Genomic DNA, 13,827 nt, shown 5'->3' with positions numbered 1-13,827 from the left:
CTAACATTAAAAAGTCGCTCTATGAACAAATTTATAATATCATGTTGTGACTAAAACTATTAATGGTTTTTTTTTTTTTTATACGTGTTTTGCGTCATAAATAAAACCAAATTTGTAGCAGTGAGGGCAAATATAAAAATTAAATAAAAATATTTTCAACAGTGGAGTATCGCGCATATATAAAAAATTACAACTGAATGTGTTCAATATATATATATATATATATATATATATATAAAAATAAAATTCTTGAATACTAAAATATACTTTTTGGCAACTGTATATCTTTCATAAATAATTGTAATTGTTTAATTAATTAGAAGACATATCTAATGAATTAAACTATAGTACATTGAAATTTATAATTAGAAATCCATGAGCAAAATTGAAATTTGCAATTTTATAGAAAAATTGAATTTCCAATTTAAAATTAAAAACTATTTTATATAAAATACTATTCCGATCAGAAAATTATTGATCATAAGATATTTATCAATAATCATTATTTAGAAGTTTTTCAAATATTTTACAGGTATTCCTGTTTGTATGTTGTGTATGTATGTATGTATAGACTTAAGAACGGTCGGTAATGTTTCACGCATGAAAAGAAATTAAAAATTATTATTAAATCGATATTAATTTGACAGCACATCAAATATTAATTTATTTAATGGCACGTAGAAAATGACTTTATTATACAGATAATTAAAAAAAATTATCATTAATAAATCTTTTTGATCCATCGTCATTTTGATTCAATTTGTAAAAGAGCACGATATTGAGCGCCATCTGTACTGTAAAGTGTTTTTAAGAAATGTTTTTAAACGTACGATGTGTTTTATCTATCAATTTAAATGATCGCATATTATTATCACATAAGTTAATCAATAGTGATTTATAATAGTGAAATAATATTGTAACAATTATAAATTATCAATACGTACATCTGTAAAACAAATTCAAAAAAAATGAATACTAAACCTGTATTTTCTAAACCTGGTACGTATAAACGTTCAATGTTTTTTCTTTTTTTTCTTTCTTTTTTTTTTTTTTTTTGTAATACAAGCTTTGTAATTTCATTTTTATTTAATTTTATAATATTATTTATAGAAATACATTTCATTGCTACTGTTTTTTATTTGCACGTTGATATATCTTGATAATTTCGACGTATTATTAATTTTCTAACCTAACTTTGAGTATACTTTTTACTTTTCATATACTGTACTTTCTTTAATAAAATATATAAGTGATATTTGTTCCAATATATAGTAAATTATATTTTATATTTATAGGTAGTTCGACTTGGCAAGAAGACAGGCCAGATATCGATGTGCATTCTTCGACACAATTTGTATACAATGCTCACCATTCTCTTGCATTGGATATGCAACGCAAACGTCTACCTATATTCAGAAATAGAGATCATATCATATATTTACTTGAAAAATATCAGACTCTAGTGCTAGTCGGAGAAACTGGATGTGGAAAAAGTACGCAGTTACCACAGGTATTTAAAAATATAATAATTAGAAAATAAGTTTTGCTTAGTACACATTAACGCTTCATTCATGTAGTACTTTCTTTCTACATATGCTTTTCAATTATTTAGAAATATCTGTTCATGTATAGTAATTAATGTTTTACACAAAGAGCAATAAAATAATATTTAATTCGATAATGTAGACCGAATATATAAAGAAATATTTTAGAATTAATTTCTTAAAGAGATAAAGAAATTAGATATTATTGAGTATAATAAATGTGAGTTAGCAAATAGTGGGCAAAGATCAATATCTAAAACAAACTTTTGTATGTATATCCTTATATATATGTATAGTAACAAATTCTAAAGTAGTTCTAGAAAATGATATCAAAGAAGTACTGTGAAGATTTCATCAAAGCAATTATTGATGTTATTTCTGTTTCACTTATATATATGCATATACATACGTTCTTTAATTTAATAGTAACATATAACTCCCCCTTCGTATAATATCACGTTCGTTCAATAAAAGGGTCAAGAGTATCCTTTACCCTTTTCTCTCCCTTATGATATTAAAGCGTATCTGCTACAAACGTCTCGACCGATAAGACGCAATAAAAAAAAAACGTATTCGAATGCGCATGTGCCTATGTAAAGTTCACGTCATTTAGCTATAGTCTTTAAACTTCAAGGTCTCAGTTCAATGAAAATTAGAGGATGTTCGACGACGATCGAACAGTAAGTATACGAAATTTAAATTCATGGAATTTAAAAAAATAGTAAAAAAAAAAAAAAAAAAAAAAAAAAAAAAAAAAAGAAAAAGAAAGGATAACGCTTTCTCTTCTTAAGACAGAAAGAGATGGGAAATAAAAAGAAAGGAAGATAGAAAAAGATGGGAGGAATGAATCGAAAGGGTGGATTGATTTGTTAGGAATATAAAAGTATCGAGGGGTTGAAAAGAAGCCGTTCTTTCGTTTCTCTGACATAACGGATGAAAGAAGCCACATAGAAGAAAACGTTCGTTCTAAAGGGAAATTTTATATATTTTGTCGTTCGTCTCTATCGTTTGTTTTTTCTCTTCTTTTTTTTTCTTTTTTACAAATCTAGGAGAAATGGATCGACAATTTTTTTTTCTTTCTTCTTTTTTTTTTTTTTTCTTTTTCTTTTTCTTTTTCTTCCCCCAGGATATCTTAATTGCTCTTCTATTTGTTTCTTCGAGATAGATAGACAGATAGATAGATAAGAAACGATTGGATTTATTATTAGCAATAAATAATGACAAAAATAAATTAGGAGAAAGCATATAAAAATTGAATATTAAATTAGAAAGGCATAAAATGAATAAAATTATAAATATAAAATATTTTTTAAAGATCATCTATATCTTTTTCAAGGAATAAAATGATGGGGGGGGGGGGAAAAGAAAGCGATTAGGAGATTTATATATTATTAACTGTAATAAAAAGGAAAAAAGCGAAATGAAAGAAAGTGATATATCGAGAATGAAGGTGAAGGGAGAGAAATATAGTCGAGTAAAAGATCTATTATGCGTGATTACGTGCGATGCGACGACGCATGGACACAATCGTCGCCGCGAGGAGTTAAGGTAGATTATTGAAGTTCGAGCGACTCCGCGAGTGACTCAGTAAGCTTCAGTTCCGTCTGCCGAATGGTCAAAAGTGTTACCTTTGACACGAATCTTTGATTTGTTTTCTATTTTTATTTTTATTTTTTTAATATATTTTTCATCGAACTTATCAGATCTTTTACGAGAATAATACAATCAAAGTGTGTTCGTAGAATTTGTGTAAGAAATTATTCGATATTATTATTGAAGAATAAAAAAGAATTGTGCTTTACGAAAATCATAGGAGATAAAAACAAAAGAGCGTTATTTTATTTCTTGTAAAAGAGAAATAAAAAGGAAAACAAAGAAAGAAAGAAAAAAAAATAACATGGCCGTACACTACGATCTGATGAATAAACTGACTCTAGCATTTCTCGCAGTATCGATAATATATTTCATCGTAATGGACATATTATTATATTTGAGAGTGAAGAATTATCGTGTGAAAGAAACGGTGACCGATACACCACTATATCGACCAATGATATCATGCGATTTGAATCCCCTTTGCGCGGTAACGGTGAAGGGTTTGACATTGGATCATCCGAATCATTTTCTCTTGAGCCCGTTGGCCTCTTTGATGGATAAGATTTTGGGTATTAGCAAATCATGGTATTGGTTGACGCCAAATTTAATAAGTGGTTTTCACGTGTTAATCGCTGTGTTAGCGGGCAAATGTGTTTCGAGCGAGTCCCTGGCGCAAAGACGTCTCGGCGTTATGCTCTTTCAAGTGAGAACATAGCTAGACGATTTGGACGGCCACATAGCGAGACAGAGAGCAAACATATCGGGTGAACGATCGGACGTTGGTTCACCTGGTTATTTCGTTGATGGTTTTTGCGATGCTCTTGGATGCGTCGCTTTGATCGTCGGCCTTTATTACTTCATTATTCGCTCTCCATCCAGACGAGGAGGATACGATAAGATGCAAACATTACCTTTAACATCTGTCGTCTTAGATACGACTCATTACGTATCATCTTCGAACACGTCGATAAGGAACATCGCACTTCCTAATGTTCTCTTGTTGATCGGTCATCTGATCGTTGCCAGTGCCGCATGGAATCGTTATATATGGCTTTATCAGGATCTTTTGGATCTAGACATCGAACCATTCACAATCAACACCGAACTTCTACATCTACGACAAACCAATGTACTTAGAAGTAATTCATTCTGGTTCATCGCTCTAAGCTGGAAAATGTTCAATGTACATGCAGCCATGGATTATCTTTTACTGGCAATATTTTTTAATCGTGTTTGGGAATATATGAAACTGTCCAGATGGTCGTCCTACGTTCTTATATTTTTACTTATCTATTTGACAGAATTTCATTATCAGTATGCTTACGATTATGTACATATGGTACCTATAATTGTTGATGGCGTGACATCTTCCTCGGTCGGCCTTATTCATCGATGATAGATTATTTATCTGTCTTTATCTCTCGACTATATATATATATATATATATATATATATATATATATATATATATATATATATATATATATATATATATATTTTTTTTTTTTTTTTTCTTCTCTCCCTTTTCATTAATAATCTTATCTAGATTATTTGATGTTTCATTGATACGTCGACGTTTATTGCTATCAAAATTATATATAAGTTCACCGTATCGATGTGAAGAATCCTTTAACGATTATCTTTAGTTCATTATTACGATCGATACAAACTTCATTTACTTTTGTAAATTTTTTTTTACAAAAGTATATAACGATAGTATCTACGTGACTTCGACGATATATCTTTCGAAAATGTAGGAGAAAGAAAGGACACAAATATTTCGTATTATTGTGACTACAGGTAAAATCTTATCGATATGTTTTAACTGAGAACGATGTATTGACCAAATTTATTTCTCTCATTTACGAATTGATTATCGATAAGAGAATTATCGCGTACGATTAAATAAAAAAAAAAAAAAAAGAAAAAAGAAAGAAAAGAAAGAAAAATAATTGATTAAACTTTCGCATTAGCTCGCGCGCGTTCATGAATGTATAAAATGATATAACGATAATCTTTTGATTAATATAATAAATTGGCATAAAATTTTTCGTTTATCTGAGAACGTATTTTTTCAAACGAATAACAATCGATCGAAAGAAAAAATCGAAGGCGTCTATATATTTGTGTGATTTCTTTCTTTTTTCTTTTTTTTCTTTTTTTTTTTTATACATATAATTTTTTAATCATAAAATATATAATTTAAATATGTCGATTCTAATATAAACAAATAAATACTTAAATATATATTATATAATAACGTAATAGAAAAGTTAGGCAGACCTCGATAACTCAAAATATAGCACAAATTTACTATTTTTTATGAGATCAAAAAAATATATATACAAATATTGAATAAATCAATAATAATAATAATAATAATAATAATAATAATAATAATAATAACAATAACAATAATAATAATGTTCAGAATGTTTAATAATTTTTCTTTCTTATGCTATAAATTTCAACATTATTTTTTAGTCAATCTTTTTTGCTTTATTGACCAAAATATTGTAATTCCAATAATTTTTTATGGTGAATTATAAAGTTTCTTACAATAGTTTATTATTCGATACAAATTTATTTTTTGTTTACGATTTGTTATCGATGATTCATAAATCAATCAATAAATCAATTCATAAATCCCATACGTCGTATGCCATATTAATACTTTAATAAATAGAAATGCCTTAAAAATACATAATATATATGTGTAACGTATCTATGTATCTTATCGTCGGATTATTATATAGAAATAACTATAAGCAAAAAACTCTTAGTATTAAGATGTATCGGTTATCTCTATCTTATCGTCGTATAGAGGTAACGTTAAGGCAGTAATATTAGTATTAAGAAAAATCGTAAGATAAAAAGATCGTTTTGCAAATATAATAAGCTTTCTGTCAATACTTGTTGCGATAACGTTTTGACACAGATAACATTATTTTTAATTCAATAAAAAAAAAAATTCAGAGGCCTATTTGTTATTCTAATTTCTTAATTAAAATATATACATATATACTTCATATTTAAATATATATATATATATATATATATACATATAAAAGTAAAAATGATTTTTCATAATAACTGAAACTTCTAAGTTTTTATTAACATTATCTTTTTTTCTCTCTTTTCTTTTTTGTCTAATCGTACTATCTGTTAGATAAGATTAACAAGTACGATAATTGAGAGATATAGAAATACGAGGAACAACTTTATACACGGGTGCATCTGTGTGTGTGTCCGTGTTGTTTTAGGAATTATTTTTAATCGCGTAAAAATGCGAATACCATTGAATAAAAAAGAAAGGAATGGTAAATATTAATAATCAACTATTATTTCCTACTATTTGCTATCTATTATAAAAAAGAAATGACTTCATCCGACTATAGGATGTTTAAAAGAATATGCTTGGTGTGATATGAGATAAGAAGTATAGCGTTTTATTTTCCAGATAACCCTTCAACGAGAGAAATATATATCTATTGTTTCTTCTCTCTTGTTAATTTCATGATGTTTGCAAAAATCTATTTCGAAGAGAATATTACGATTCATTGCATTTAAGTCATAGTCAAGAACAGATTAATTGTATGGCAATTAATCCGTTACTTTGCATTTTTTTTTAATTATTATAATCATGTATGTAAGCTACATGATTTTGTATGCTTTTTTTCGTTTTATAATTTTTTGTTTCGTTTTATTTTTCCTTTTTTCTTTTTTTTTTTTTTATCTTTCCTTTTCTTCTTTTTTTTTTTATTATATACAAATTATATGGACATAGTTCATTTATTGAAAAATTGGATCTTGTTTGATCGATAATAAAATATTAATTTATCTTATACGTAAGAAGAAGGGTAAATAAATATCACACTGATAAGGAATTAATATCCATTCGAGTGTTGGCATGACTAACATTTTACATTGTAATTTCAATTTTCTATTTATACGCACGTGTGTATGTATTCGAAGAAAAGAAAAGAGAAAAAAGATATATATATATATATATATATATATATATATATATATATATTTATATATATTTATTACGCGTTACATAATTAATTATTAATTTATATTTTTAAAACTAAAATAAATAGATTTTGTCTACAACCATATTTAAGTCATTAACAACTATTAGAATGCTTTCAATTATTTCTTGAAAGTAATTGATTTTCATGAATTTCATGTAAATCAATTACTTTTAATTAATTTCATGTAAAACCAATTTTTTACAAATTTTATTTATAACATAGTTATTATTATGTAACATGCACGTTAAACGATAGTTGTTATCCAGTTCTTTTTTTTTCTCCTGCAAGTTATGTTCAAATGGAAAATTTACCACAAAAGAAGTTATGTGGTTGACATGACAAAAAAAAACAAAAGAAAAGAAATGAGAAAAAAAAATAACGAGTAAACTTTATTTTTCTCACGCGATGGAACACAATAGGTGGTCAGCAAAGTTACTCGGATACTTCATTATGTCATAAAAAAATAAAAGAAAAAAAAAAAATATATATATATATATATATATATATATATATATATACATAAGAAGGAAACAAAAGTAAAGTGTCGATAGTTTCTTTTTGTTCTTATCAATCCTCTTTATCAGGACTAGTTTCTCTCTCTCTCTCTCTCATTCTCGCTTACTCACTCTTTCACTCTGCTTTTTTTTTTTTTTATGAAGATACGTAAGTACGTTTCCCTTCATTTTCTATTTTTTTTAACGATTTTGTTAAAATTTTTATGTTCTTACATATATTTTTTTTTCTTCCTTTTTTTTTTTATTTTTTTTTATTTTTTGCTTTTCTCTTTAATTGACAGTACCTTCTCGAGGCAGGATGGTGCGAAGATGGCAAAATAATTGGAATAACAGAACCAAGAAGAGTTGCAGCTACATCATTGTCAAGTCGAGTTGCTGACGAACGTAACTGTTTACTTGGAACCGAAGTTGGTTATTGCATACGTTTCGATGATTGCACCAATGAATCTACCAAGATTAAAGTACGTGAAAATATTTTTTTTTCTTTTTTTTTTCTTTTTCTTCCCCCCACCATTTTTTTTTTTTTTTTTTTTGAAATTGATTGTATTATCGTGGACACAGTGATGTTTCCGAAGCTTTTTATCAGATTATTTCCATAGGAGAGATTTAATAAGCAGATACAATGGAATAGTAGAGAATATAACAGTGCATCCTGTTCTATTTCTTTTTCTTTTTTTTTTTTTTTTTTTTTGTACATGTATAATAATGAATCATATTGAGACACATTATAATGCATGTTTCAATTCAACGTCCTTTTTTTACTTACAGTATATGACTGAAGGAATATTGTTACGTGAATTAATGAGCGATCCATTGCTGACAACGTATGCAATAATTGTATTGGATGAAGTACATGAAAGATCTTTAATGACTGACATTATTATGGGGCTTTTGAAGAAAATTATTAGAGTAAATAGAAAAATTATTTTCATCTTTGTTGTAAACGTAACATTTGTTATTTTTTTTCCCTTAAAAATCATTAATGATTTTATGTCATTATAGAAACGCAAAAGTTTAAAGATCGTTGTGTCCTCTGCAACGGTCGATGCCGAACAGTTACGCGATTTTTTTAATATGAATACAACAAAGGATTCTTCAAAGGATACTGCTGTGATTATGAGCGTCGAGGGTAGATTATATCCAGTAGATATTTTATACGTCAGAGGTAGAGCTAACTTGTTTTGTATATACACGCTTTGTGTTTCGTAAAATCTTAGTCTCTTAATGTTTTAGACATTTTTCTTTTTTCTTTGAATTTATAATTTTAGAACCAGTAGCAAATTACGTCACGAGTGTTGTGGATACCGCTTTAAAGATTCACGAAGTAGAGGAACCCGGTGACATTCTAGCATTTCTCACAGGACTCGACGAAGTAGATCAGGCAGTTTCTCTTCTATCAGAACATGCTAAACTTATAAAGGATGGAAAACGTAAATAGAAAATACTCTATTTGTATCAGTGATCATGAAGATATTTTAAGTCATATATACATATATATTTCATTTTGAGATATTTTAACAATCGTGTTTGAATTATTTCCAAATTAGTTTTCTTTAATGAAACAAATAAAAAGAATTAAATACGTATATATTTATTGTTGAGAAAAGATTTTTAAAATAATGCGTAACGAATAATATCTCGAATAACTTATATCAGACGACTTAGTTTTTTAATCTTTTCTCTATTTTTTTCTTTTTTTTTTCTCATGTATATATATATATATATATATATATATATATATATATATATATATATGTATGTGTGTGTGTGTGTAGTAAAACTACAACCATTGGCAATGTATGGATCTCTACCAAACAATGAACAACTCAAGGTATTCTGGAGAGCTGCCAAAGACACCCGAAAAGTTATCGTGGCGACAAATATCGCTGAAACTTCAATTACTATTCCAAACGTCGTTTACGGTAGAATCACAGTACGCTTTCATGCTACTTTTAGTTTCGTAATGTTAACATTAAAGTTTTTCTTCTGAACGAGAAAAGTCATATTAATGTAATGTACTTTACGATATATTCCAGTGATCGATTGCGGCTTTGTCAAGATGCCCTGGTTTGAGGCGGAAACGCAAACTAATAGTCTTACTATTGTACCCGTGTCCAAAGCATCGGCTGATCAACGTGCCGGCCGTGCTGGTCGAATTCAAAGTGGAAAAACTTATAGGTAATAAACGAAAAAGAAATTGTTCTAGCTATCAATTTTTCAACTCATTTCATACATATATATATATATATATATTTTTTGTTTTGTTTTGTTTATTGTTGCTGTTGCATTTTTGAAGATTATATACGGAAGAAGCTTATAATGAATTACCAGAAGCAACCCCACCAGAAATGCAAAGATCGGATTTAGCACCAGCGATTTTACAATTAAAAGCATTGGGAATCGATAATGTACTTCGATTCAATTTTCCATCGGCTCCACCCAGTAAAAATCTTATAGCAGGCATGGAATTACTTTATGCGTTAGGTGCTATAGATAATGATGGAGAACTGACGACACCTTTAGGCATGACAATGGCAGAAATGCCATTAGAACCTACTTTTGGAAAATGTCTTATTGTTTCCGGTAATAATTTTAATAGTTATCTTTTTCTCTCTCTCTCTCTCTCGAGTTAATCTCGTTTAGAATACAAAATTTATCGTAATATGGTTTTAAAATTTCTTATCGAAATAGGACAAATGGGTTGTTCAGAAGAAATTGCTTCGATAATAGCGATGCTTCAAGTGCAAAATGTTTTCATTCGACCTGGCGGCGGTCAAGCCATTGCAAAAGCCAGAGTGGCTCATCGTAAATTCGAAGTAGAGGAAGGCGATCTATTGACGTTATTAAATGTTTATATCGCTTATGAGAAAAATAAAACGCCAAGTTGGTGTCAAAAGAATTTTCTCAACAATAAAGCTTTAAGAAGGGCTTCGGAAATTCGAGGACAAATTTGTCGAATGTTAAAGAAATTGGATATTCCTTTGACATCTTGCAATGGTAATCATCATCCTTTGAAAATCAATTGCGATTCGTTAAAATAGCTTTTTATTATAAATAAATATTTATTATCATAGGAAACGTAGAACAGATCTTGAAATGCATAACAACGGGATTATTTCCAAAGGCTGCATATTTACATTATACTGGTGTATATAAAACGATCCGAGGGGATAAGGATTTATATATCCACTCGAACAGTTGCCTGTATACTATTCAACAGCCACAATGGTAATTTATCCATATTCTTTTACAAAGGTTTTCTAATACATTCTGTTATTAGTTTCTACTACATCTTATTATTCTTTTAGGATACTTTACTGTGAAATAGTACAAACTAATAAAACTTATATGAAAGATTTAACTATGATACAATCGGAATGGTTATTAGAATTGGCCCCACATTTTTACGAAAAAACTTCGATCGATCCGGTTTAAATGAGATATAATAATTTGGTAATTGTAAGAATATTTAATAAATAAATAAATACTATGTCACGTATTTATTTTCTCGTTTTCATAAAAAAAATAAATATGCAAAAGGAATTCTATTGGTCCACTGATTCGACGAAAATACGCATGCGCACTGTAAGAATTAATTCTGCAACGCTAGCGCCTCCAAATCAACGGTTTAATAACAATATAGGTTATGTTATTTTCGTTCTTGTTGGCATTGTAAAGGTAATAAGATAATTTGTAATAATATTTTGCAATTTACCGGGGAAAAGAATTCTTTTATTTTTGTATATTATTTTTACTTTCATATGCATGTTACGGAATTAATAGAAAATGTTTAACATTAATATGAATTAACAGATGTATTATTTTCCGGACAAAGCATGTTTATAATTCAAATGAGACAATAACCTCAAATGCGTAGCGTCTACTTCAAAGCTTTGTGTTAAAAAATATGGCAAATATAATCGATTCTCTTAAAAAACTTAGCGTAGAGAACGGTACAGCGAAACAGAATAACAACATGTCTGTGAAGAAGAAAAACGAATTAGTATTATCGGTTGAAGAAACGGTGTTTCGAAAAAGTTATGTTTTAGCAGTTTGTGGAACTCAAAGGTAAACATTTTTTTTCTTTTTCCTTTTTCTTTTTGTTCATTTTTTTTTATTTTTATTTTTTTATTTATTTATTTATTATTTTTTTTTTATTACCAAATTTAGACCGTAAGTTCACATGACTCGAAAATATTATTAAAACATAATTCAAACATTCAATCTATATATATATATATATATACACACACACATATATACATAGAAATTGCTTTAATTTGTATTTATCTTATTAATTGTTATAATCGAGTTAATATTAATTTATTGTCTTTAGTGAACCAGAATTCAGAATCGGAACGGCTTCATCCAATCATTTGTGCGTCATCTATACAGCAGGAGAAACTTTAAGTAGGACTACTACGTTAACTCATAATAAAGCTACTATTGTTGGAATCAAATTTAGTCCTACCTCCAAGAATATTATATATACGGCAACTAATAAAGGAATAATTACTGCATGCGATTTACGTGCTAAAGGAAAAGCAGTTGCAGAATTTAAAGGTTCATATTATTCATTGTCATATATTTTAAATTAAAAGAATTATCATTTTAAAATGATTTCCCGAAAGTATTTTTCTAAATTTGTATAGTACACATTCTAATATAGATATGTATACACTGCTTTTTCTAGATAGTTCTGAAGATGGAAAATTAAAACCATTAGCTAGTTTTGATATAAGTTGCGATGAAAGACTTATTGCTGGTGGAACCGAACACATCGGTGGAGATACATTTATTTTATTTTGGGATATCAGGCATAGTAATTCTAAAGTAGAATGTAAGGATAATAATCTTCTTGGAGGTTATTGGCAGTCACATATGGATGATGTGACTCGCTTATCATTTCATCCCAACAAACGAGATATTTTGGCATCCGGTAGTGTAGATGGTCTTATCAATATCTTTGATCTAACGCAGCCTACAGAAGATATGGCATTAAGATATTCATTAAATACCGAGTCCTCGGTGGTAAGTCTGTATGTAATTTTTTTGAATACAAATTTAATAATATAGCATTGATTAATTATTTTTATTACATGTATTTTTAAATAAAAGGATGGATTAGGCTGGATGAACAATGACAATCTATGGTGTACAACATTTACATCGTCGTTGCAATTTTGGAATGCTGAAGGAGTAACTCCATATACAAGGTTCAAACGTAGCAGTTTAGCATTAGCACACGTATGTTTTAGTTATATTATTTTTTAGGTATTACTTTTTTGTTTAACAATTGTAGTATTATTCAAAATTTTGGTTATAATATTTTATATATATATATATATATATATATATATATATATATATATATATATATATATCTAGAAAGAATTGCATAATAGAAGTTATAATATATTATTTCAGTTTATTTGATATTAGGTAAGTTATACAAAGATAAATTAAAACAAGTCAGCCTAAGTATTTATTCACAATCTGTGTTATTAGTGCATTTCAAAATTTTACAGCAAAAATTGGTAAAGTTTATGAGCTATAGCTTTGATGACGGGCGAACCAATATATGCAATCTTTTAATGCACATTTACATGCTGCTGTCTATATTTTGAGAAATTGGTGGATGGGAAAACAAGAAGACTTGTATATATCCAAATGCATAATTGTTAATTTTTCGTTATGTGTGTTAAAAAGAAAAAATAGTCTTGATTACTGTTATTAATTTTGTTTTCAGGGTGATGACCCAGATAATTGCTACATAGTTAAGTTTCATCCTTCGAATGCGCTTGGACAACCATTCCTATTAGCAGGATCAGATAATGTTAAAGGGTAAATATTGAATGATTAATCAAATATATAAATAGTCAGTTTAATAATGATAATTATATTTTTCTCAATAGTGAAAATTTAAGATGTCTAAGCGTTGCAAACAATCAACTAGAAATCTGTTATAATCTTGTTGGAAATAAGCAGTATGTAAGAGACAGTTGGTTACATGAAAAGGTAGGCGACTTATATATAAAAAGATCCTTAACTACAGAAATAAATAAAAAAGAAAAATTGAAATAATCTTTTAATTATGATATCATAGAGTAACTCTTTAGTAACTGTCGGAGAAGA

The 13,827-nt window shown here is 28.0% G+C and overlaps 3 protein-coding genes across 4 annotated transcripts in view; all 3 read left to right on the top strand.

Annotated features, from left to right (window-relative positions):
• Positions 1–255: 255 nt before the first annotated feature.
• Positions 256–11,191, top strand: LOC124427223 (probable ATP-dependent RNA helicase DHX35). The gene is made up of 12 exons (XM_046969832.1): positions 256–999; positions 1,296–1,510; positions 7,974–8,153; positions 8,461–8,601; positions 8,695–8,857; positions 8,961–9,122; positions 9,468–9,614; positions 9,729–9,870; positions 9,989–10,275; positions 10,384–10,689; positions 10,767–10,920; positions 11,001–11,191. Exons 1-12 carry the CDS (start codon positions 969–971, stop codon positions 11,125–11,127), a joined length of 2,055 nt encoding a protein of 684 aa, XP_046825788.1. The 5' UTR covers positions 256–968; the 3' UTR covers positions 11,128–11,191.
• LOC124427225 (ceramide phosphoethanolamine synthase) lies at positions 1,521–4,594 on the top strand. Its single transcript, XM_046969835.1, is given in 1 exon segment — positions 1,521–4,594. A coding segment is annotated over 1 exon segment (1,095 nt). The 5' UTR covers positions 1,521–3,441; the 3' UTR covers positions 4,537–4,594.
• A 51-nt stretch (positions 11,192–11,242) lies between the features above and the next one.
• LOC124427224 (WD repeat-containing protein 89) overlaps positions 11,243–13,827 on the top strand; it is a 6,560-nt gene continuing 3,975 nt past the window's right edge. Inside the window, exons 1-8 of one of the 2 annotated variants that reach the window (XM_046969834.1) lie at positions 11,243–11,370; positions 11,506–11,760; positions 12,029–12,255; positions 12,386–12,723; positions 12,811–12,939; positions 13,442–13,536; positions 13,608–13,710; positions 13,799–13,827. The exon at positions 13,799–13,827 is cut by the window's right edge and continues 3,975 nt beyond it. In XM_046969834.1, coding sequence (XP_046825790.1) covers positions 11,600–11,760; positions 12,029–12,255; positions 12,386–12,723; positions 12,811–12,939; positions 13,442–13,536; positions 13,608–13,710; positions 13,799–13,827 — 1,082 coding nt within the window. In that variant the 5' untranslated portion in view covers positions 11,243–11,370; positions 11,506–11,599. The other variant, XM_046969833.1, reaches the window with a different exon arrangement.

The sequence above is a fragment of the Vespa crabro genome, chromosome 10, assembly GCF_910589235.1.
Source record: "Vespa crabro chromosome 10, iyVesCrab1.2, whole genome shotgun sequence".
NCBI lineage: Eukaryota > Metazoa > Arthropoda > Insecta > Hymenoptera > Vespidae > Vespa > Vespa crabro.
The sequence above is the reverse complement of the archived record's forward strand: the minus strand, read 5'-3'. Positions and strand labels throughout refer to the sequence as shown.

Excerpts from the sequence above, each read along its gene's own strand:
- LOC124427223 (XM_046969832.1), top strand. The coding sequence starts at position 969 with ATGAATACTAAACCTGTATTTTCTAAACCTG. Across the intron at positions 1,000-1,295 it reads ACCTGTATTTTCTAAACCTG|GTAGTTCGACTTGGCAAGAA; the intron begins GTACGTATAAAC and ends TTATATTTATAG. Across the intron at positions 8,602-8,694 it reads TTTTGAAGAAAATTATTAGA|AAACGCAAAAGTTTAAAGAT; the intron begins GTAAATAGAAAA and ends ATGTCATTATAG.